The sequence below is a fragment of the Protopterus annectens genome, chromosome 7.part1 (genome assembly GCF_019279795.1).
Source record: "Protopterus annectens isolate FY-2018-M chromosome 7.part1, PAN1.0, whole genome shotgun sequence".
Lineage (NCBI taxonomy): Eukaryota > Metazoa > Chordata > Ceratodontiformes > Protopteridae > Protopterus > Protopterus annectens.
In genome coordinates, this window is record NC_056740.1 from 61,710,318 (window position 1) to 61,737,160 (window position 26,843).

The window sequence follows — 26,843 nt, forward strand, 5'->3', positions numbered from 1 at the left end:
AAGAATTTGTGTCTACTGCAATATGGCAGGAAACGAGATCTGAGGTGTAGCAGATTGACTAGAGCATTATGGGTAGAGGGAGGAATTTGAGAGTTGGATCAGAGTCTTGTAAATGTGTCCAGGTCAGATCAGACATCGGATCCGAGACCCAATCTCTACTGAATGATCTAATGCTGCCCTTGTCATACTTCAACATTCTTGGCAATTTTACAGTTTCCTCTGAACTCATTTCCGATATCCTGGATCTGAACTCACTATAAATTGATTTCACATGCTTGGATTACTTTTTCAAAGGCTCACTCCTCTTACCTAGCTTGTCCCTACAGACCTTTACATCCCTCCAGTTCTCCTCCTCTCATTCACTGAAGACCTCAACATCTGATCCCATAACATAAAATTTTCAATGGATAGCTTCTCTGATTTCGCAGGGAGCCTACTGACTGCGAAGTGATGGTACTGCTGGGGCGGAACAGAGTGGGGGGGTTGAGTCATAGGCAGACCTACTTGCCAGAAGCCTTGATCCTTAATTTTCTCTAACTAGATGAATTAGCAAGTGGTAGTATTAAGAAATCCACAGACACCACTGCCACACCTTTTCTGGCCTTCTCTTAACTGTTTTTGCTAATCGGACTTTAAAAAGCCATTTTTACTGTGGTTCTGTTGTACATCTGCTGCATTTTACTGTGTGTACACTTGATTTCTCTGCTTAAAAGTTAAAATTTAAACTGCATTTAGTACTGTAGGCATCACACTCAAGTGCCACAGCCGTTTCTGTGCATTTTTACTGTTTTAATTGCTTTTTGCTGCTTTCATTTCTTAAACAAAGAAAAATACTATCTGTACTACTCATTTCCCACCTTTTCCTATACTAGACTAGTCCGGATCCCAGATATGGTGGTTTCAGGACTTTAGTCTGTGTTTCTGAGTGCTCCAGACCTTGTTGTGGTAGTGGGACGTCTTTCTGCTCATCAGTGAGAGTGTTTTAGAACAGCCCATCTGTCGGAAGAAGAGTGGTTTCCAGCTCTGAAATTAACCTTATTGGATGTTTTGGGCTCATTTCTATCCCTTTCAACTTTCTGAGTTAAAAATCCGTGTTTGCACGAGTTTGCGCATCATGCAGCGCTGTTTAACTAGGGCTAAACTAGTCTGATGCCATAAAGTCTGCTCTTCAGTTTTTCCCCTTAGAACTAGCCAGATTTGTAATTTTAGCACTTGAATCTGCTTTTTCGTGCTCAGCACTGGTTCAGAACTGTTGTAAGCTCTAAATAAACTGCAAATTACTACAGCACTCAACCTTCCTCATTACCTAGTGGTTAACAGTTTTTTTGTACTAGTCTTCCTCAATTGCTAGCAGGGAAACAGTTCTAGTACTTATTTTCCTCACTTGTCTAGAAGAAAATAGTGATTACCCAGGCATGTCCAAGGGACAGCTCCCGATGTTCTCTCCTGTCTACCCGATGAATCTGGGCATCTTGGGCCATGTAGCAACTGCCTCATGTAAACTGACAACCCTGTCCTCCTACCACCCAACACTACAACCTGTGAGAGATGCATTTATCTAGCCAAACTGGAAGCAAAGCTCTCTCAACCCAAGAATGAACTTGTCAGTCAAGAGGAGAAGGTAAACACTTGCACCACACCACACTCGTCACATAGATCCATTAAACCTACACCACCAAAATCCACACATAGATGCACAAAAACATTCATGGAGGCTCTCAGTAATAATCTGCCCAAGCAGCAGACACCTCCAAAGCAGAAACGCAAGCAACCTCCACCCCTCAACACAACCCAAAAGACACATAACCCACAGACTAAGTGTGGCACTCAACCACAGCCCATAAGGCAAAACAACTTACCCAACACATTAGTCATAGGTGACTCTATAGTCAGGCACACTGATGTTCCACTCACCAGACTACACAAGGAGAAGGTGACTGTCAGGTGCTAGGATCTGCCACATAACCCACGCACTCAGGTCACTCCATAACGAGTACAAATATGACTTCGTCATCGTCCATGTTGGTGTGAACGACCTGAGACGTACCTCCCTGGACTACATGAAAAGAGACATGGAAGAGCTCTCCAATCTTGTAATCCAGGCAGGTATGACCTTAGCCCTGAGTAGCATCCTACCTTTGCCCAGAATGATACTGCAGTACAAGGACAAAATGATTGACTTCAACAATTGGCTAAGCATCTGGTGTCATTCTAAGGGGATCCAGGATTTGTCTGCCTGGGACGACATGGTCGACAGGCCACGATGCTTTGCCAGAGATGGCCTGCACCTGTTGCCCCTGGGATTCCGGATATTGGCTAAGGCTCTTGCCACCCCTATACTGCTTTTTTTAGGCAAGGTCCAAATGACAAACCCACCACCGTACAGGTACAGGCAAAAAAAACTGAGGGTAATGCTACTCAACGCTAAAAGTCTAAACCTCAAAATGCATTCACTCGAGGCACTCCTTAAAATGGAGAACAATATCTGTGCTGTGACTGAAACCTGGTTCAAGGCTCCGGAGAGCACCCTTGTATTACCATGCTATAACTAGTACCATACCTTTCGACCATCTAACCTGGACTGGAACACCAAAGGCGGAGGTGTGTCCATATTTATTAAGGATATCCACACCTCCAGGCTAGTTGCCCAACATAATGTATCCAAAATTATCCAAGTCCAACTAACTCTGGGCAAAACTGCAATCCAAATTGTAGCTTGCTACAGAAGCCCCACCATGCCCCAGGACTCCCACTCCTCTTTTCTTGATATACTGGAAAATATTAGGGTCCAACCAAACACCCTAATAATGGGTGATTTCAACTACCCCACCATTAACTGGGAAAACTAATAATGTACCAACTCCTTCGCTCAATGCTTTCTAGAATTCATAAACTCAATTGCCATGGATCAACTTATCCACACCCCCACCAGGGGCAACAATATCCTAGACCTAGTCATTACCAACATGAGTGACCGGTGCTCCACACCTGAAGTCAACTCCTTGTTGGTCAGATCCGACCATAAGATAATCACCATAGATATCCACATACCATCCCCACCCCCATTAAGGAAACCACTGTAAAAAATTTTTTCAAAGCCAACTTCATGCTTCTTAAGACAGAAGTGGCAAACTTCACGATATCCATGCAGATGGGCAATGCAGTTATGACTGCAGAATCCTACACAAATGCACTCAATAAACACTTACACGAGTGCATGGATCATGCTATCCCTAACAGAACCAAGCCACTATCCTCCAAAAAAATGGAAGTCAATCTGGTGGTCCCCCGCTATAAACAAACTCTACAAAAGAAGGAAGAATCTGTTGCAGAAGAGAGTAAAATCTCATGAGTGGAGGAGCTCCCTGGTCAGCCTCAGTAAGAACCCGAGATACCTCAAAATCCTCCAAAGCTAGCTATGAAAACAAGATTGCCACTGATTCTAAGGACAACCACAAAGCATTCTATGGCTATGTCAAGAATCTCAATGGCAACACCCAGGTCTGCTCTGAGTTACAGCACAATGGCACGAAAATTACAGAACCAACTGACATCGCCAACAACCTGGCTGATAGGTGCAGTGCTAACCTTACCCCCGTCTCACCCCCTAAAGGGCCCATATCTATACCGGAAGAATGCAGAGCTCCTGCAATCACAACTGTGCAGGTAAAAACTGCACTCTCCAAAGCCAAGAACAAAGCTTCCATGGGACTGGACAACATCCCAGGCTGCGTTCTACATGAACTTCAGAACAAACTGGCCCCCCACCTAAGCACCATGTTCACTCATAGCCTCACATCAGGCTTTGTACTCACTGAATGGCGTACAGCAACAGTTATACTACTCCACAAACGGGGAGCCACCATGGACCCTAGGAACTATCGCCCTATTAGCCTGACGAGGCTGGTCTGCAAGGCCATGGAACGCATGATCATGGAACTCAAAGACATAGGTAACCTCTAAACTATGGACCCACCCAGTTCAGGTTTGTGAAAGGCAGATCATGCCTCCTGAACCTGACTGGACTTCTTTGAAACAGTCACCAAAGCCACAGACTAGGGTAAAACAGTTCACACAGCCTATCTTGACCGCGCCAAGGCTTTCAACACCATCCCCCATTCTGGAATTATAGATAAACTCACTAAACTGGGTATAAATCCATACATCACAAGATGGGTTGCCAACTGGCTCACTGACAGAACCCACACTGTAAAAGTTGCAGACTCCACATCTGACCTCAAACCAGTGACAAGTGGAGTACCACAGGGTTCAGTCCTGTGTCCTCTCCGGTTTGGTATCTACTTCTCTGAAGTAAGGACTAACACAGAGGGCCTCTGGCTGACTAAGTTCGCAGATGACTGCAAACTAGGTGCCATAGTTGAGTACCCAAATGACGTGGACATCCTACAGAAGGGCCTCAATGAGACAGAAGCCTGATGTCAGAGCCATGGCCTCAAGCTAAATGCTAAAAAGTGCACGGTAATTCCCTTTGGTAAAAACTTTGTTCCATGAACTACCACATAGGTAGCAGTCCACTTAATGCTGAAGGTGTGATGAGAGACCTTGGGACTCAGGTGGACAGTAGTCTCTCCTTTGATAATCACATCGCCACAGTAGGCAGGAAATCCTGCGCGGCACACCACCACAAAAGGGTTCGTTTCCAGCAAGAAAGAGGTATTGTTCCCCTCGACTCTGCTCTCATTAGACACACTGAGTACAATGCCCCTTTTGGAATGTACCTCACAATACATCTGCAACAGCTGGAAAGGCCACAGAAGTACCTCACACAGATGTCCTACACTGACCATCTCAAAAAAATCCAGCTTTACTCTGTAGCATATCGCCTACTCAGAGGTGATCTCTGCTTAACATACAAAGCTATGTCAAACCCAGAGCTGTTGGACATGCTACACCTAAAGAAATCCCAATCCCCCTGGGATACATGCTCTAGGGACCTAAACCTTGTCACCACAATAAATAGAACATGCTGGAGGGAAAGATTCCTGTCCAAGAGACTTCCCATACTCTGGAATAAGCTACCTATCTATGTCAAGCAAAGTTCCTCATTAGCACTCTTCAAGAAAAATCAAATGGATGGGAATTAGGAAATTCACCCCGGGGATCACTTCTGTGGCTCTGCTGAACAGGGGGCACAGGAAAATAACTTTCTTGGGTGGCGAAAGACAGGGAACCTTGTTGGCTAGGCTTACATAGGCCTTATGGCTAATAGCCTAGTACCTACCTATGAACCTATGACGGGACACAGCAAGTGCAACTCTTTATTTATTCATTAGTGCATTCATTTAACTGGATAGGTGGACTTGCCCCAAGCCTTTTTTGTCAGCCATGACCTGGCTTTCTCTGCATCTGTCACTGGTTAAGTTCAGCCTCCAGAAAAGGGTTACAATTTTCCTTTCCAGTTAAGTTGTTACTACAACACTAAGTTTTGGGGACAAATAAAGGTTTTAGTTCATTTGCTACAAAGCAAAGCAAAATTTATTTAAAATTTTATGTACTGTGTAGTTGTCCCCATGAGAAAAAGTAAAAATGAGCATGCCTGTTGGAATTGTGTATTTAGAAATCACCTTCAAGGTAGTTGTTTTCTAGTTGAAAGGGGAAAAAAATGTTCTGGGGGAAACCAGGTACCTAACTGTCCCGAGACTCCTTGCTGATCTAGTGGCAGTGGCAATCACACAGAATGCAGGGTTCTGGGTTGAATCCCCAGACAAGGGTCAGAGTTTTCCTTTCCTGATGAGTTAATACAAGTATCAAAAAAGTTGAGTCGGAGAAAGTGAGGGAAGTCAGTGTAGGATTTAATGTGAAGTCAGACTAAGACGGCATAGGTAGTCGCCATTACTAACTAGCCTAACTACTTAAGTCATGCTTAAAACAAGAAACTTTGGTAGTGATTAGGAAGTGATATTCCACTCTAAAAATTGTGACAGCTTGCCTAACGCCTAGAGACCTACAAAAGTGAGAATCCTAATTATACAGCAAGCTAGTATGAGCTGATTCAATATTCTGCAACTAACTCAGACTGTGTAAAAGGCAAAGGTCAATGAGCCATCAAATGACATCCTCAGCTCTGTAAATTCTGTTAATCTGACTGCCACAATCTTCTAAGGGTCAAAGAGTAGCAGAGATGCTCAGCATGACTGTTTGGGGAAGGTTGGAAGGGTGGCCTAATGGTTAAGGTGTTTGCCTTACAAATACAAGGTTTGAGTCTCACAAGGGATAATTGGCTAGGCTTACAATGGCTCGCAAGGGCAGTTAGCTTAGTACTAACCTATGAACTATACTTGCATATGAACTACGAACTAATAACATACTATATGCCTCACTGATGTTAAGAATGAATCAAAAACTTCTGGCTTTATTAAAAAAATCATCAGGTTTGTTATACACATGAAATTAATGTAACTTTATACTCACTGGTTTTGGTATAAAGCGGAAGTTGGACAATGCATCCAGTTTTAGGAAAAGCGAATCCATCATCTTCTGTATTTCCACATGTTGAGGGTTTTCTTCAGTATCGACCTTTTGCTAAGACCAAAAACGTATACAGTAAAAACTCAAGAGACTTCAACAATAAACATTTTAGCTAACTGCAACAGAAAAAACTATGCAATCTCCCGCACAGTTCACTTTCTGGCAATAGACAATGATTCAGATCCTCTTTTTCAGCCTCTTTACCCCTTATCTACATCTTCAAGACTGTTAAACAAGAAGTTACGGAAACTCATCATCACTTTTTATCTGCTTTTAAGGGCTGTATATGCTTGCCAGGAAGCAGATCTGCAAGTTTTAAAAGATCTTATACTTTTGTTTAACATATTACCATGATATACAGATTGCAAAATAACCTGCAGTCTCTTTAAATAGGTTCATAGGTTCATATTAGGCTATCTGCCCTAGGGCATTTATAAGCCTAGCCAGAATGTGTTTGGCTTTCGCCACCCATTTTAAATTTATTTTGCTATGCCCTTTTTCGAGGTTAGTATACTGTGCCTTTGTCTAACAGTGACACAGAAGTGATACCCGGGGTAAACCTACGATCTCCCATCCACTCATCAAGATTCCTCTTGAAGAGAGTCAATGAGGGACTCTGCCTAACCTGGACTGGGATTTTATTCCAGAGTGAAGGGAGCCTCTGGGTTATGAATCTGTCCCTCCAGCATGTCCTATTTATTTCAGTGCTGAGGTTCAAGTCTCTCGAGCGCATAGCTCGATGGGATTTGGATTTTCTGAGGTGCAGCATGTCCATTAAATCCGGGTTGGACATGGCTTTATACGTCAGGCACAGATCGCCTCTGAACAGGCGGTATGCCACTGAGTAGAGCTGGAGTTTCTTTAACCGGGCAGCATATGGCATCTGTTTGAGCCCTTTGATCCTCTTGGTGAGGTACTTTTGGGGTCTTTCCAGTTGCTGTAGGTGTCTGGTAAGGTACATCCCAAAAGGGGCATTGTACTCAATTATGGGCCTGATGAGGGATGAGTAAAGAGGCACGATGACGTCCCCTGATCTAGATGTCAATCCCTTCATGATTAGGTGGGCTATATAAAATGCTTTTCTAACCACTTTGGCCATGTGGTTGTCAAATGAGAGATTGCTATCAACTTGGGTCCCCAGGTCCCTAATTACTTCTTCTGTACTTAATGGATTACCACCTATGTGGTAATTTGTGGGCACTTTGTTTTTGCCAAAGGGATGACTATACACTTTTGGCATTTAGCTTGAGGCCATGGCTCTGGCACCAGTTGTCTGTTTCTATGAGGCCCTTTTGGAGGATGCTTGTGTCGGCTGGAGAGTCGATTATGGCCCAGTTTGCAGTCATCTGCGAACTTGGTCAGCCACAGTCCTTCCGTGTTGGCCTGTACCTCCGAGAAATATATACCGAACAAGAGAGGTCCCAGGACTGAGCCTTGTGGGACACCACTTGTAACTGGTTTGGAGTCTGACATGGCTCCAGCAATTCTAACCATGTGGGTTCTGTCCTTGAGCCAGTTTGCAATCCATCTAGTGACATAGGGGTTTATATTTAAGCTGGTGAGCTTATCTATAATGCCCGAGTGGGGTATTGTATCGAAGGCTTTTGCGAGGTCCAGGTAGGCTGTGTGGACCACCTTCCCCTCGTCAATGGCCTTGGTGACTGTTTCAAAGAAATCAACCAGGTTTAAGAAGCAGGATCTGCCCTTAAAGCCAAACTGGGTAGGATCCAGTGTTTGTAGGTCCCCAATATCTTTATTTATGAGGTCCATGATGATCCTTTCCATAGCTTTGCAGACCAAGCTAGTCAGGCTTATGGGGCGATAGTTTCCAAGATCCGTTGAGGCACTTCCTTTATGGAGAGGGACCACTGTTGCTGTATGCCACTCTTTGGGCACATATCCTGTAGTAAGGCTGAGACTGAACAGTAGTTTTATGTTTGGGTTTAGCTCTTCTTGGAGTTCATGTAGGACGCAGCCCGGGACACCGTCTGGTCCCATTGATGCTGTGTTTTTTGCTTTGGAGAGAGCGGCTCTTACCTGAGCATCTGAGATGTCAGGGGGGCAGCACTCTGCTGGGATAGATATTTTCCCTTTTGGTGGGAGTTTGCGCTGAACCTGTCAGCTAGGATGTTGGTAATGTCTGTGGGTTCGGTGTATTTTTTGTCATTTTGGACTAATTCTGAGCATATCTGGGAATTACCACCCAGGTTCCTAACATAACTAAAGAAAGCCTTGTGATTATCCTTAGTGTCCTGTGCAATTTTTCTCTCGAAGCTGGCCTTAGACAATTTTGTGTGTGCCCATAGTTTTTTGCTAATACTGATCAGTGATGCCTTCCCTTTTTGGGATTTTGCTCTATCATTTAGTAGCTTCCTCCTTCTATTGTATAGTTTGTTTATGGCTGGGGTCCACCAGACAGGACGTCTGCCTTTGGTGGATTGGGTCTTGGTTTTATTTGGGATCGCATGATCCATGCATTCCTGAAGGTGTTCATAGAATGCGTTTATAAAGTTTGCAGTCATCTGCGAACTTGGTCAGCCACAGTCCTTCCGTGTTGGCCTGTACCTCCGAGAAATATATACCGAACAAGAGAGGTCCCAGGACTGAGCCTTGTGAGACACCACTTGTAACTGGTTTGGAGTCTGACATGGCTCCAGCAATTCTAACCATGTGGGTTCTGTCCTTGAGCCAGTTTGCAATCCATCTAGTGACATAGGGGTTTATATTTAAGCTGGTGAGCTTATCTATGTATGTCTAATGTTGCTGTAGGTCAACTGAGAGTCACATACTATCAAAGTGAGAACATAAATTACTTCACATCAGTTCTCGCTGCTTTTGTTCAAGTTTTTATACCACTTAATTCAAATGTTCTGTCATAATAAAACACCACTCAAATCCATGGGGTGGGCTTTGAAATCAATGTGACTTGATTTTAACACTTTTAAATTTAAAATAAGTCCATTCAAATGGCAATAAAGTTCAATCACCTGTCTTGGAGAGCACGGGGATGGGGCAAGGGTAAATTAAGCATACACTGCAGAAGGTCCCACTCCAACTACAGGTGGTCTTCTGCAGTATGCAACCGCTATGAAGAACCCTACATAGTGAAACATTAAACTTCCTAGGAGGCTACAGCTAAATGGATCAAAAGAAACCTGGTTCTTGGAATCGCAGTATATGCCAGGGATATACAACCTCAGATGATCTCAAAGGCCATGTAAGGACTAGTATGCTTAGTTGAGAGCCCTGTGTCTGACAGATGTATGTGGCAGCAATGATTTACACTGAAAAATGTGATCCCAAACCTACAAACTGTGGAATATGTATACAAAAGTTTGTGAATGATGCATCTCAGGGAATTCCCCTTAGCCTGTGGCACAGTAATCTTGGTGCTAGTCGGTAGCTGGGGGATAAAGAAATTGTGTTAGGAAACATCACTTTTGGAGACAAATAAATAAATGTTTTAGTTCTCTTGTTACAAAGCAAAATGTATTTACAATTTTAGGTACTGTGCATTTGTCCCCATGAGAAACCGTAAAAATGAACAAGCTTGTTAACTGAATTTAAAAAACTATTTCTTTACGAATGCTGAGAAATTGTAATAGTAAGCAACTTGACAGCCAAAATATAGGTTACTCTTCACATACACACAGTCCTAGTGGAATTTGCCCCTTCTGAAAGGCTGCACCACCAAAAATAAATACAATGGCCACAGTAATGTACTTCAGCTTGTTCTCAGATCCTCATACTGTCTCTCTCCTCACAAGCTGATCCTCATACTGTCTCTCTCCTCACAAGCTTTATCAACTGTCACTCAACAGTAATAACTGCTTTGTGCTTCACACAGCCTGTCTCCTCATCCCCCCAAAAGACATAATCAACCTTCTGTACAACACTTAGTTGAATCAGTGATTTTCTAACTTGCATTACAGACTTCATTAAATAAATTTGTCTTTAAACACTTTGTTCTGTATCCATGCAATTGTCAAGTACAACTGCCCCACACAACCCATTTTTTTTTCACAAGGGAGTTCTGTGTTTGATCTCTATCGGTTCCACACCTTCAACTACTGTAATCTTTTTTACCTCTGTTACTGATAGTTTGTCTCCCTTTCTACTTTCTAGTTATAGCTTTCTTAGATGCTATCAATGACAGAAACACATCACTTTTGGATAGGTTATGTTACACAAACGCTGCAAGAATGTCTCTATACAGGTTAAATTCTCTTCCAACTTACCATATTACTGAGTTCATTTTTGTACTGATGCAACTCTTTATATCTTCAAAAATATATGCTCAGAAGAGCCTCTTTCTGAAAAATCACATCTTCAACATATGCCTTGTCTGTGGGAATATTTTTTGCAAGTCTCATTGGGGTACATAACTATTTCCATGAAAAAAAGTCTACATTTTCTTGATTTATCTAGAGATAAGACATACTTCACTCCATTAATCTGTAGTATCTAATTGCTCACTGCATGCTATTTTTAATTTGATACTGAATTGCTTTCTCAAATATTGCCTTATATGCTGTACTTACTCTTTTCTAGTCTGCCCTATATGTTCTAGCAACTTTTATATAATCTATTTGTGGTTTAACAAATTTCCCAGCCTCAGCATATATCCCTTCAACTCTAACATTAAAATTATATATGCAAGTTGATTAGAGTTCAATAATTCAAAGATTTGCCTAGTTTTGTCACATCTTCTTTTATCATATAGGATCATAAGAAGTTACTAGGCTAATGGCCCTAGGGTCCTTACAAGCCTAGCCAAGGACAACCCCTGTTTCCAAGATCATCAAGGTATTAAGTGGAACTAAGTCAACAACTACGGCCCCTTTCCAAGAGGGACACAGGTGAAACTTCTGAGGTGAATTTGCACTTCCCATTCAATTATTCAAATTATGCTTAAATAGGGTCAGTGAGGGGCTCTGCTTCACCTGAATTGGAAGTTTGTTCCAGAGGAGAGGTAACTTCTGTGAGACATCTCTGTTTCTCCAGCAAGTCCTGTTGATGTCACATACTAGGGTGAGTTCCCTAGAGCCAGTGCATCTTATACCATTTGATTTACAAATGTGCAGCATTTCCATTACAGCAGGATCTGAGATTGCTTTATATGCAAGGCAAAAGTCACCTTTGAGTAGTCTGTAAAACACAGAGTATAGAGACAGTGATTTCAGTCCATCAACATAAGACATATGCTGAAGACCCATAATTTTCTTTGGAAGAAACTTTTGAGGTCTTTCCAGTTACTACAGGTGCCTGGTAAGGTACATACCAAAGGTAGCATTGTACTCTATTATTGGCCTGATGAGTGAGGAGTACGGGGGGGGGGGGGTTATAACCTTTTTCTCCTGGTTGCAATGCCCTTACTTGTGATGTGGGCCATGTAAAAAGCCTTTCTTACCACTGTGGCAATGTGGTGGTCAAAGGAAAGGCTGCTGGCAACCTGTGTGCCCAAATCTCTCATCACTGATTGTATGCCTAGGGTGTTGTTATTAATGTGGCAATCTGCAGGGACGTTGCCCTCACTGAAGGGATGATAATGCATTTTTTTGCATCGAGTTTTAGCCCATGACTTTGGCACCAGCCATTGGCCTGTGTGAGTACCCCTTTGTAGGATGCTGACATCGTTTGGGGTCTCTGTGACTGCACCCAGTTTGCAATCAGCAAACTTTGTCAGCCTCAGTCCTTTTGTTTTAGCCTCTACTTCCAAGAAGTAGATTCTAGTCGGAGGCGGTCTGTGGTTCTGTAGATGTGGTCATCAGGGGCTGCGTAGGTGCCTCGCTGAAAACCGGAGAACCGGCGACCGGCCTAGAAGAGGCCTTGTCGTCAGTTTTGGGCCTCAGGTGCATGTCCTTGTCTTTGCATTTTTTATGGATTCCAGTCGAAGTTCCGACGGCATGGTGTAGTTAAATTTTCTGCCAAAATAAAGTCAGCAAAATCAAACCGACGTTTAACAGTGCGCTTGTTAAACCTAGCACAAAACCGACAACCAGTGACGTTGTGGTCTGGGCCTAGGCATGGGATACAGTAGGAGTGGAAATCCTTATGAGGTATTTACTTCCCACAAGAAATACAATTATTAACTTTTACTGACATCGGTCTGAGGCAAGAAAAAGTTTCCCCAACGGGGTACTTAGCTTTTTAGAAGACTTCGGTTCTGGATTCAGAATGAAAATCTCAGGAGTTGGCCGATCGGCACTGGTGGACTGCTTCTTCTTCAGGCACCACGCGGCAAGAAAGACTGAAGAAAATAGCATCGGCTGCATCTTGTATACCCCTGTCGCACTGACGTCAGGGAAGAGGCGACAGCAACCGACGCCGGACCAAGACTTTGGAACTCAGGCCGAGTGCGGGACCGCCTGATGGCAGGATAACCCAAGTGTAATGACTGCAGCAGTGTCAGACGATGAACATCACCACTGTTACGGGTCTGCCAGTGAAGGTACAGTCACCTATTTTGACTGTGCGTTCTATTGGTGAGCCAATATGCAACCCACCTGACAATATACAGGTTGATCTCCAGCTGGGTGAGTTCATCAATGATGCCTGAATGGGGAATAGTGTCAAAGGCCTTGGTCAGGTCTAGGTTGGGTGTATGTATGATTAGCCTTCGTCCAGGGCTTTGGTGACTGTCTCAAAGAAGTCCACTAAGTTCAAGAGGCAGGATCTCCCTTTAACAAAGCCAAACTGGGTCATGTCGAGCATTTGGAGGTCCCCTATATCTTTAAGGTCCATGATTATTCTTTCCAAAGCCTTGCAGATTAGGCTGGTCAGGATTATGGGTCTACAGTTCCCAGGGTCTGTGGAGGCGCCTCCTTTATGTAATATGATGATGGTTGCAGTTTTCCACTCAGCTGGTACAAAACCAGTGCTTATACCATGGTTAAAAAGAGTACCCAGCAGTGCAGCAAGTTCCTGTTCTAATCCATTTAGAACATAACCTGGGATATTATCAGGTTCCATAGAGACTGTGTTTTTGGCTTTGGAGAGGGTGTTTATGACCTGCTCATTGGAGATGCTAGGTGGAGGGCAGATGGTAGGGTTGCTTTGGGGATATGTGTTGGAGACGTGGAGAAAAAGTTTTTCACTGAATCATCAGCTAGCAGATTGGCTATTTCTGCATGTTCAATATAAATGGCACCATTAACAACCAGTTTTGTGCAGATCTGAGTTTTTCCTTTAAGGTTTCTGACATAGCTAAAGAAGGCCTTATGGTTATCCTTAGCAAAGGAGGCTAATTTAGATTCAAATTTAGCTTTAGAGTGCCTTATTTGTCTTATTTGCTTATTTAAGCAGAGGGAGGAATGCTTCCAATTCAGAGACCGTTCCTTCCTGCTCTTGGACAGCAATTTCTTTCGCTTATTCTATAACCTGCTAATGGCAGATATCCACCAGGCAGACTTGTTCTTTGTTGAGGATCTTGTTTTGAGTCCATCAGGTATGCCTGAGTCAATACATTTGTATATATGCTTATAGAAGGCATTTGTCTACATCCCAGTACAGGCGTCCATGCCATCAGTGAGAACAGAGGCTATGAAGCTACTAATGCAGTCACGTATTCGGTTGTAATTGGCTTTGGAGAAGTTTTTTTAGTTGAGTTGCTGCTAATGGGGGTCAGATGTTATTCGTTACTTCTAATGAGATGGATTTACGATCAGACCTCACTAGGGAGGGCCGTACACATGGGGTGGTGCAACAAATCACCCATGTTAGTGAGCACCAGTTCCAGAATATTTGGGCTGCTTGTGGGGGGTGTCAACCAATCCAGGGCACTGGAGTTGGTGAAGTCCAAGAACCTTTGTTAGTACACACATAATTTACCCAATCTATGGATGGGTAGTTAAAGTCACCTAAAACCATGGTGTTTGGTTGTATCTTGAACAATTCAATTAGATCCAAGTATGCAGTGTGGGCATCCTGGTACATGGAGGGGGTCCTATAGCTGGCACCCTGGAAGATGCTGACATTTGTGCAGTCACTAAGTCCTGGTTTAAGGTTGCAGACAGCATGCCAGCTACACCCGGTTATATTTCCTTCCACACGTTCAGACCACAAACTGAAGGAGTGAGCACTAAAGGAGGTGGTGCATCAATATTCATTACCGATAACTACACCTCTAGATTGGTGAAACAGCACAAGTCCCTTGAATTACCTCAGGTGCAACTGACTGTTCGGCAAGACCCCTCTTCAGGTCACTGCCAGCTATAGGAGCCCCTCCATGAATCAGAACATCCACTCAGTCTACTCGGATCTGCCCGAGTCAATCAAGATACAACCACACACCCTGGTTTTGGGTGACTAATTACCCATCCATAGACTGGGTAAATTATGTGTGTTCTAATTCACTTGCCCAAAGGTTCCTGGACTTTGTTAACTCCAATGCCCTGGACCAGCTGGATGACACACCCACAAGGGGCTCAAACATCTTGGACCTGTTGCTCACCAACATGAGGGACCACTGCACTACCCCCAGTGTGTGGCCATCCCTGGTGAGAACTGACCATAAACCAGTCTCACTAGAAGTAACTATAACACAAGACCCCCTTAGCAACAACTAGACTAAAAAACTTCCCCAAGGCCAATTACAACCTCTTACGTGATGGCATAAATAGCTTCCTAGCCCCTCCCCTCACTGATGGGACAGACACCTATGCCGAGTTATGCACCAATGCTTTACACAAGCACCTGTACAGTTGTATCGACTATGCCATACCTGACAGAACCAAAGTAAAATCTTCAAAGAAAAAAACCTGGTCTGCTGCACAACCACCATTAATGGGCTACATAACAGGAGAAAGAAACTGCTGTCTTGGAGTAAGAAAGAATGGTCTCAAAACTGGAAACACTCCCTCCTCAACTTAAACAAGAAAATAAGTCCTCCAAAGCCAACTACAAATTCAAATTAGCTTTGCAAACTAAGGATAACCACAAGGCATTCTTTAGTTACATCCGTAACCTCAAAGGTAAAGGCCCAGATTTCTGGTGAACTTGTAGTTAATGGTACTACATATATGGAACCTGTGAATATAGCAATCCTGCTTGCTGACAGGTTCAGTAAAAACTCTCCTGTCCCTGCCAAATATACACAAATCATCTCAAATACTTCTCCTCTGCCTAGCATATCTGAGGAGAAGGTCTTCAATGCCCTCTACAAAGTCCAAAAACACAGCCTCTACGGGACTAGACAACATACCGGGCTGAGTTCTATATGCATTAAAACAAGAATTAGCATCACCATTGAGCACGATTTTCAGTTACAGCCTATGCACTTGGCTTCATTATAGTGGAATGGAAAACAGCTACAGTCATCCCTTTATACAAAGGAGGGTGCATCCACAGACCTCGGGAACTATAGACTCATTAGCTTGACCAGCCTTATCTGCATGGCCATGGGATGAATCATCATGAACCTTAGTTACAAAGATATAGGAAATCTCCCAATGTTCAATCCCCACCCAGTTTGGCTTTGTTGAGGGGAGATCATGCCTGTTAAACCTGGTAGACTTCTTCAAGACAGTCACCAAAGCCCTAGATGAGAGCAAATCTGTGCATACGGCTTACCGAGACTTGGCCAAGACCTTTGACACAATCCCCCTTGTCAGGCATCACTCAGCAGAGTATCAACCCAAATATTGTCAGGTGGGTTGCAAAGTGGCTCAGTGATAGAAATCATATGGTCAAAATAGGGGGGTTCACCTCCTCCAGCAGACCCGTAACCAGTGGTGTTCCACTGGGATTGGTTCTGGGACCCCTACTATTCAGAATCTACTTCTCTGAAGTACAGGCTAAAACTAAAAGACAGTGGCTGACAAAGTTTGCCGATGACTGCAAACTGGAAGTAATCACTGAAACTCCCAGCGATGTCAACATCCTGCAAGGTCTTATGCAAACTAATGACTGGTGCCAATGTCATGGCTTTAAACATAATGCAAAAAAATGCATCATCATCCCCTTCGGCAAGTGTGATGTTCCTGACTGGTGCCAATGTCATGGCTTTAAACTTAATGCAAAAAAATGCATCATCATCCCCTTCGGCAAGTGTGATGTTCCTGCAAACTACCACATCAATAGCAAAACCCTAAGCACTCTGTCAGTGGAGAGAGATCTGGGCACACAGGTTCACAGCAACCTTAACTTCGATCACCATGTCTCCACAGTGGTAAGAAGGGCATTCTATATTGCTCATCTCATAAGTAAGGGCACTGCCTCCAGAAAATAAGGTTATAACCTCCTGTACTCTTCCCTCAGCAGGTCAACAGAGTACAACACTCCCTTTGGTATTATTCCTTTCCAAACATCCGTAGCAATTGGACAGACCACAAAGGTTCCTTACAAACAAAATTCAGGGTCTTCAAGATATGTCTTATGCAGACAGACTGAAATCACTGTCTCTTTACTCTGTGTTGTACAGACTGCTCAGAGGCGACCTGTGCCTTGCATACAGAGCACTCTCTGACCCAGCTTTAATGGAAATGCTGCAGATTCACAAGTCAAATGGCACACTGGTCACTCACTCAAAGGACCTTAACCTGGTACGTGCCATTAACAGAACTTGCTGGAGTGACAGATTTGTCTCACAGAGGTTGCCTCATCTTTGAAACAAGCTTCCTATTCATACTAAACAAAGCCCTCACTGGCCCTATTTAAGTGCAATTTGGATGACTGGATGGGTAACCGGAATTCATCCCAGGGAGGGGTTCCACCTGTCTCTCTGTTGGACAGGGGCAATAGGTGCTGATTTTAGTGTCTGCTTGAAGCAGACACATTTGAGAACACAGGTTGAACTTGGCTAGGTTTGTAAGGGCCCTGGGGCCGTTAGCCTAGTAACCTCCTATGATCCTATAATTTGGAGAGAGGAGTCTTACCTATAGTCAACTGGACCTTGATTAGTTCAAGACTATCATTTTGTTTAACCAATCTAGTGGTGTATTTATCTTTGATGAATACTGATACTCCACCTCCTTTAGGTCTCACACTTTCAGTTTGTGGTCTGAATGTGTAGAAGGAATTATAACCTGGTATGGCCGGGGTGCTTTCTGTGGCCCTAAACCAAGTCTCTGTGACTGCACAGATGTCAGCATCTTCTAAGGTGAGGGCCGCTTCCAGTGAGTGCAGTTCTAGGTTTCGACACCTAGTGTTTAGCAACATAACCTTAAGGTTGCTTTTTGAAGGTAATTTTTACGTCAGGAATTTTACAAAAGCTCATTATTCTTCTGTGTATTTCTTATTACTATGTATAATATAACTACTGGTGTTACTTCAAAGTCTAACTTCCTTTAAAGAGAAGATGTGCTTAACAGCTTTATATATACAATGCTGTACATATGTAGCTCTCCTTGTATTCCTTTCCTAAATGTCTACAAATACCATGTGTAATCCTGCCTATCATGGCTATCCAGAGTCCTGAAACAAATAAATAAACCTTACTGTATGCTTTTAACTCTGGTAGCTACTAACCACCCTGTTGCTTTGTCAGAATCAATTTTTCCCATTTCATTCATTTTTTTTTTATACTAAATAAACTCATCCTTTCCTTTCTGATATTTTTCCATATATACATATATATATATATATATATATATATATATATATACACACACATAGACACACACACACACACACACACACACACACACACACACACACACACACACACACACACACACACACACACACACACACACACACACTGGTTGATACATACAAGCCTGACCAACTTCTAGAACCAGCAGGACCAGAATATCTTAACAACTTGCATCTTATTGTCAATGTCCATAAACAACATTTGCCATAATCCTATCTTACTTATAATTTGAATAATTTCTTCCCACATTTCTTTAGCTACTTTGCTCTACATCCTATTTCCACCAAATTCTCAAGTATCTCATCTTGCGAGAATCCTAAATAAGGGTGAGATTCTGTACCTTGATAAGTGGTGGGACATAAATCATAACTACGGTCCTTTTTTTAAACTGACTTTATACCCTGCTGCACTTGTAAAATATTCCAGTTTATCAAATATGACTTTTGTACGATGTTTCAGAATGATATGCATTATGTCATACAAAAAGGCTATATTCTTATCACCACACTTGACCATAGCTTCACCTCCTCTGTAGATGCTGATTATTAATGTTATTCATTTTTATGAAAACAAAATGATTCAAAAGATCTCTTAATAAATTCCCAACTCACTCTGTCAAATGCTTTTTCAGCATCCAAACATGTTAATTTTAATGTATTATTGTCTAGTATATCTGTATGAATCATAAGGGTTCTGTTATCAGTGTCAAATGTTTTCCTGCCTTCTATAAACTAACACTGATCCAGCTCTTGGTAATATCTTTGCCATTCTTTTGCCAGAAATCATCATAAAGACTACATAGTCATGATAAAGAATAAAGAAAGGTCTGTATGACCCTAGACCAAGATTATCTTTCTCCTCCAAGGGAATAAAAGCAGATTTTGAATTCTTCTGGAACAGCTTATTCAAGCCATATCAAACAGCGAAAGCTTACTAAACCTTTTAAAATTTACCAACAAATGAGAACAAAATCATTTACTCAAAATTTTGAGAGTCAGTAGTGCAACAGCATACTCATCTTTAGCGCAGTAGGCTGTAATTTCTATTCCCACACTAGGTAGATCCATAGCCAACACTAAAGTGCAGCATGGGGGGGGGGGGGGGTTGCTGCACTCCTGCGTGTGCTGTCAATATGATGAGATGTTTAACAGACGCCCAACTGCTTGGGATGGTGGTCACTCAGGTGGATGTAAAAGATCCCAATCCACCTATCAAAAAGAGTGGAGGAAGTTCCCAGATATCCTGGCCAAATTTCCCCTAGTAGTATAAATACCACCTCAAGTCTCCCCTGAAAAGAGGATACTAGCTTACTGGGACTAACCCTGTCAAAGGATTAACTAATAAGTAACTTATACCATAATTAATTATACCCAGCTACACTGGGCCATTTTCTAGATGAATTCTCTCCATGTTGTTCCTTTTCTCAAATTATTTTATACCCAGTTTATACTACACTACACTGATTGCAATACTCTGGCTAACTCAGCGAAATGCATTCCATCTCCAAGTCATTTTTATTATATTTGCCTTCAGCATCTGCTTTAGGCCTGTGACTCTTAGTGAGGTATTTCTGCGGCCTTTCCAGTTGTTGCAGATGTCGAGAGGTACATACCAAATGGGGTGTTGTATTCTATAATGGTCTAATGAGGGATAAGTACAGTGGGACAATGACCTCCTTTTTTCTGGATGAAAAGCCCTTTGTGATGAGGTGTGCCACATAGGATTTCCTGACTGTTGTGGCAATGTGGTTATTGAAGGTGAGACCACTGTCCACCTGTGTCCCTAAGTCTCTTATCACACTATATATCTAACTAGAAATGTGCATGCATGTATGTGTGTGTGCATAAATTTACACACACACACATTTTATTTTATACACATATATATATATATATATATATATATATATATATATATATATATATACACACACACACACACACACACATTATATTACATATATATATATATATATATATATATATATATATATATATATATGTATAGATAGGACACACAATAAAATGTGTGTGCATACATGTATAAGGGTTCCACTGCTTTGTCAGCAAATGCTTTTACTGGGTGCAGAGTTTTTGAGAAATATCATTAGTGATGGTGGTTGAATTACATCACAGCCGAAATTCAGGAGGTCAACTAATGTAGTGTAGTACTTCTTCCCTTACTGTGCTGTTGTGTGACCCTGGAATTAGTTTATTTAATTTTCAGGGGCACATCAGGGGGTGTGGGGGTTCAAACAAAGTCTATTCTGTTTGTTGATTACTGCAAATGTGATATATTTGTTTACATTTGCAAGTCCTGATTTTAGATTATTTTTTTACTTGCAATGACAGTTACCACTGATGGTGGTGTTAAGTACAGCAAATTGTAAGCCTGAAAAATGATCCTCCTCTTTTTTATATATCTTCACTGTTTTCTGCTGGAATGAATGTCTCTCCAGTTGATGGATCTTAAGAGGATTCTATTTTTTTTCAAATACTTGTGGTACTGCAAATGTGAACTTCTGGATATCCCCAGGGAAATTCAAATCATAAAAACAAGTACACCACTATAAAGGTACAAGAATGTATGCCCTTGCTTTGGCATAAAACGATAAAGCTTTCAATAGACAGTCAAAGACGTCTTGGACTGATCATGTGGAAGGCCAATTATACCATCACTTGCATCCTGCGACAACATGGTCTGATGTATTAGATCATATGTCACACTCTTAAAGAACCAGCCCCACCTCATAATGAAGGCAAGACCCAGTTTCCCGAATTGGTCACCATCTATAGTCAACATGCTTTCCAGAGAATCAAAAACACTTTAGTATTTACATAAAATGTATTATTGCACTCAAATCAACAAAGATGATAAAAGGAATAGTAAAATCTGAAACAGAAGAATCACTGAGAAAGGAATAAAGTATAATACAATTTTGAAAGTCTTTTAGATAAACTTGAAAAAAGCTTCTTGTTTCTAGCATAAATTGCACTCAGAAAAAATGAAATGTGAATGAGTGTAAGTTTCTAACAGTTTATTAAAGGGGCCATCTCAAGTAATGCTTTAATAATCTACAGTCAAACTGCCATTTGATGATTGCTGGATAATGCATACGGATAACCTGCATAATAATGCCAGCTTGAAGAACAAGCTAACCATAAACATATATTATCTTTCACTTATAAGTTATCTAAGATTGAACATCTCGCCTTCCAGTTATCAAAAAAATTCTTCTTGATGCTTTGGGTGGATCATGTGACACCTAATGCAATGCTTCCTCCCCTCTCTCTCTCTCTCTCTGCCATTTTCTTAATGCTGTATACTGGCTCCCGGTCTACTCTCCCACTGAAGACACATTTTCAAGCCAAGGTTGCCTGAACCAGAAGGAATACATCCTCAGACATATGAAAATGTAACAGGATTACCTTAGTTTGTTTCAAATACTCCTGCTCATAAACTTCAGCAAGACTCAGTTTACTCTTCTCGTGATCCAAGGTGAGACGCTTCTTGTACTCAAAAACATCTTCCTTTGGTTTCTCCTTGCGTACCACATCATCCCAAATCTAAAAAACACACAAATTGTCATGTCTGTAAAATAAGATGTTGCACTACTTTTTATTCACAACATCCAAATTATACATGTATAAACTCATTGTGCAGTTTTATGTACACATCTCGTTGAAAAATTAACACCTCTTAAAATTTTACCTACCTGATCTTTAATCCTTTGTTTGATGATGTCCTCAAGCTGAAGAGTGGTTTCTTCTGTGATTACAGGGGCTAAACCAGAGCACGAACATGGCATTAATTCAAAACGGAAAGATAAATTCTAATAATTAAACACAGCAGGATTATTAACAGTAATTTTTCAGACTGCTTTGTACTCATTTGTTCAACGAATAACATTTATGGATTAGAAAATGTCCACTGATACTATTAAGATTTCCAGCAGCCACTCAGTGTAGAAGTCCAAATAAGTGCATAAGAAATAACCAGAGCAGTACACCCAGGAATCTCTGTGAAATAGTTACAAGTGCAGTTATACATAAATCAGTTCATAGGTCGGTACTAGGCTATCTTCCAGAAGGCATTTATAAGTCTAGCCAGAATGTGTTGGCTTTCGCCACCCCTTTACATTAGTTCCCTGTGCCTCTGTCCAGCAGAGCCACTGAAGTGATCCCAGAGGTAAACTGTTTCCCATCCACTCGTCAATGTTTCTTTTGAAGAGTGTTAGTAAGGAGCTCTGCCTAATGTAGACTGGGATCTTGTTCCAAAGCATGGGAAGTCTCTGGGACAGGAATCTATCCCTCCAGCATGTTCTATTTATTGTTGTGGTGAGGTTTAGATCCCTAAAGCGTGTGGCTCGAGGGGATAAGGTTTTCTTTAGGTGGAGCATGTCCATCAATTCTGGGTTGGACATGGCCTTGTATGTCAGGCAGAGATCACCTCTGAGTAGGCGGTATGCAACAGAGTACAACTGGAGTTTCTTCAGTCGAGCTGCATAGGGCATCTGTTTGAGGCCAGTGATCCTCTTGGTGAGGTACTTCTGTGGTCTTTCCAGCTGTTGCAGGTGTATTGTAAGGTACATCCCAAATAGGACGTTGTACTCTATGATGGGTCTGATGAGTGATGAGTAGAGGGGCACAATGACCTCTTTTGATCTGGATGCGAACCCTTTTGTGATTAGGTGGGCCACGTAGAAGGATTTTCTAACCACTTTGGCAATGTGATTATCAAAGGTGAGATTACTATCTACTTGGGTCCCCAGATCCCTTATTACATCTTCCGTATTTAGGCGACTACCACATATGTGGTAGTTTGTGGGTACTTTGTTTTTTCCAAAGGGGATGACGATGCACTTTTTGTCATTTAGCTTGAGGCTATGATTTTGACACCAGGTATCCGTCTCAGTGAGACCCTTTTGGAGGATGTCTGTGTCAGCCGGAGAGACAATTATAGCCCCTAGTTTGCAGCCATCTGTGAATTTGGTCAGCCATAGTCCTCCTGTGCTTGCCTGTACCTCTGAATAGTATATGCCGAACAGGAGGGGTCCTAGGACTGAGCCCTGGGGAACGCCACTTGTAACCAGTTTAGAGTTGGACCTAGCTCCCGCAACTCTCACCATGTGGGTTCTGTCTGTGAGCCAGATGGCAACCCATCTTGTGACGTAGGGGTTTATGTTCAGGCTGGTGAGCTTGTCTATAATACCAGAATGGGGAATAGTGTTGAAGGACTTGGCGAGGTCTAGGTAGGCTGTGTGTACCACCTTTCCCTCGTCTATAGCCTTGGTAACTGTCTCAAAGAAGTCCACCAGGTTTAGGAGGCATGATCTGCTCTTAAAGCCAAACTGGGTAGGGTCCACTGTTTGGAAGTTCCCAATGTCTCTGTTAATGAGTTCCATGATGATGTGCTCCATAGCCTTGCAGACCAAGCTAGTCAAGGCTTATAGGGCGATAGTTCCCGGGGTCTGCTGTGGTTCCACCTTTGTGGAGCGGAATAACAGTTGCCGTGCGCCACTCTATGGGTATGTAGCCTGTGGAGAGGCTGAGTTTGAACAGTGTGTTTAGGTGAGGGGTTAGTTCGTCTTTGAGCTCATGTAGGACGCAGCCTGGGACACTGTCCGGTCCCACTGATGCTGTGTTTTTGGCTTTGGAGAGGGCCATTTTAACCTGCGTGTCTGTGATTTCAAGGACTCTACATTCTTCTGGTATGGTTATGGGCCCTTTTGGGGGTGAGAGGGGGGTGAAGTTTGTGCTGAAACTGTCTGCCAGGATGTTGGCAATATCGGTCAGTTCAGTGTATTTTGTGCCATTCTGCACCAACTCCGAGCAGATTGGAGCATTGCCACTTAGATTCTTGACATAGCTAAAGAATTCCTTGTGGTTATCTTTGGAGTTCTTGGCAATTTTTCTTTTAAAGCTCGCCTTGGATGATTTTATGAGGGATCGTAGTTTCTTGCTGATACTGATCAGGGATGTCTTCCCTTCTTGGGATTTTACTCTTTTCTGTACTAGTATCCTCCTTCTATTGTATAGCTTGTTTATGGCAGGAGTCCACCAGACTGGTTTCCTTTTCTTTGAGGAGTGAGTCTTGGTTTTGCTTGGGATGGCACGATCCATGCATTCTTGTAGCTGCCCGCAGAATGCATTAGTAAAGGATTTTGCAGCTTGGACAGTGTTATCCTTCAGCATGGGGGCTTTGAAACTTTCTCCCTTGGTCTTAAGTAACGTGAAGTTTGCTTTTGAAAAGTTTTTCACAGTGGTTTTCTTGTCCGGGGGTGGGGTCGGAATATGGATATCCAAGCTGATTTGTTTATGGTCAGATCTAACCAGCGAGGGGTTGACCTCTGGTGTGGAACACCGGTCGCCCATGTTGGTGATGACCAGGTCCAATATGTTGTCACCTCTGGTGGGAGTGTTGACCAGTTGAACCAGGGCATTTGAGTTTATAAATTCTAGGAAAAGTTGGGCAAGGGAGTTAGTACTGGAGTAGTTCTCCCAGTTGATGTTTGGGTAATTGAAATCACCCAATATTAGGGTGTTTGGTAGGACCTTTATGTTTCCCAGTGTTTCCATAAATGCAGAATGGGGGTCCTGGGACATGGTGGGTGATCTGTAGCAAGCTACAATTTGAATTGCAATTCTGCCCATTGTTAGTTGCACGTGGATGATCTCTGAAGCATTGTGCTGTGCCACTAACCTGGAGTTGTGGGTATCCTTGATGAATATGGATACGGCCCCGCCTTTTGTATTTTGGTATGGGTTTGTGGCCAAAATGTATGGTACGAGTTGTAGCCTGGTAGTGCTGGGGTGCTCTCTGGAGCCTTAAACCAGGTTTCTGTTACTACACATATATCGATTTTCTCCATCTTGAGGAGTGCCTTGAGTGTGTGCATTTTGAGGTTTAGACTTCTGGAAACGAGTAGCCTTACCCTCAGTTTTTTGTTACTTGTGCTATTTACAGCGGTGGGTTTGTCTTTTTAGCCTTGCCTAAAAAAGGCACTATGGGGGTGGCAAGAGCCTTGGCCAGTATTCGAAAGCCTAAGGGTGACAGGTGCAAGCCGTCTCTAGTGAAGCAGCATGGCTTGTCGAGCATGTCAGTGGAGAAAGTGCCTAAATTCATACCAATAACCCAAAAATAAGGCACTGGAAGGTTCACCAGATTGAAAACCTCCACTTTATTGAATAGATGCTGTGAGAACACAAACAGAACGAACGCTTTAACTGAATCACCGTGTTTTCATCAATACAACTTCTTCAGATGAGCATACCAACTTCTACCACCCTTTTTATATAATTCCCAATTAATTAATTAGCAAAGATGTTCACATTTAAAACCACAGTGCAACATTATTGAGTACATGAAAATAAAATGCAATGGATGAAAACACCTTCTTAAAATCACTTTGAAATCACAGTTATGAATGCACAATGAATAAATAACCACATAAGATATATGAAACAGTGGGCACTGAACACAAATAAATATAAATGATCATAAAAGTTAGTAAAACTGATGTCTTTAAAATGTCATGTATAGCTGCATAAGAAGTGTAAACAGCACCATCTACTGGATAAAACCATAAAAACATAACTACATAAAAACGGCAGATCATTTCATTTACGCCAAGGTACTTGTGGCAGCTGTGCTCAATGCCCTTATGTTACAATTGGTGACATACATCTTTTGAAGGTTAGAAACAGGTTCATCAAGACTATAGGTTTTGCCAATTTCAACACAAATGGTATCATCTACTTAGCTTTGTGTGACAAATATGATGCATTCATATAGGCAAAACCGAAATAACACTAAAGTTGAGAATGTATGAACACAGATATGACATAAGGAAGATGACCATCAACAATGCTTTATATAAACATACACGGAATTGTACAGGAGCTGAATTTTATTTTTTTGTAATTGAGAAGTTGCCTATTAACCCTAGAGGAAGCCATTGGAATACAGAGAGTTATACTGGCAGCTGGTACTTGAAGCCAACAAGTACTCTAGCTTAAATGATATGGTTTCATTGAAGCCTGTTTTAAAACTAAGGGCAACTAAACTTTGAAAATTATGCACATCTTTTATGTAGTTAAGCTTTGATGGTTTTATCCAGTAGCTGGTGCTGTTTGCACTTCTTATGCAGCTATACATGACATTTTAAAGACATCAGTTTTACTAATATTTTTATGATGATCATTTATATTTTTTATTTGTATTCAATGCCCACTGTTTTATATGTCTTATATGTGGTTATTTATTCATTGTGCATTCATAACTGTGATTTCAAAGTGATTTTAAGAAGGTGTTTTCATCCATTGCATTTTATTTTCATGTACTCAATAATGTTGCACTGTGGATTTAAAAGTGAACATTTTTGCTAATTGATTAATTGGGGAATATATAAAAAAGGTGGTAGAAGTCGGTATGCTCATCTGAAGAAGTTGCATTGGTGAAAACGCTGTGATTTAGTTACAACGTTCGTTTTGTTTGTGCATTCAATAAAGTGGTGGTTTTCAATCTGGTGAACCTTCCAGTGCCTTATTTTTTTGGTTATAGAGAGCCAAACTACCTTAGAAATTCTCAACCTGACCATATTTCTCTGAATTTACCACCATTTAAAACAGGAACTGGTGAAACAGCATTTTCAAGGCTTAGACTAGCCATCTAAAATAATTATCCATTATTAGTGTGCAGTTTCTGAAGTATGAAACTCAAATTTAATCCTCAATGATTCATCCTTCTGACTAAAGGGGCA

The 26,843-nt window shown here is 42.0% G+C and overlaps 1 protein-coding gene across 1 annotated transcript in view; it reads right to left on the bottom strand.

The window, feature by feature from the left end:
- Nucleotides 1-26,843, bottom strand: part of MPHOSPH10 (M-phase phosphoprotein 10) — a 320,554-nt gene that overhangs the window by 86,530 nt on the left and 207,181 nt on the right. Inside the window, exons 6-8 of the mRNA XM_044078547.1 lie at nucleotides 21,798-21,865; nucleotides 21,511-21,648; nucleotides 6,433-6,543 (exon numbers count right to left, since the gene is read on the bottom strand). Coding sequence (XP_043934482.1) covers nucleotides 6,433-6,543; nucleotides 21,511-21,648; nucleotides 21,798-21,865 — 317 coding nt within the window. The remainder of the gene's footprint in view (nucleotides 1-6,432; nucleotides 6,544-21,510; nucleotides 21,649-21,797; nucleotides 21,866-26,843) is intronic.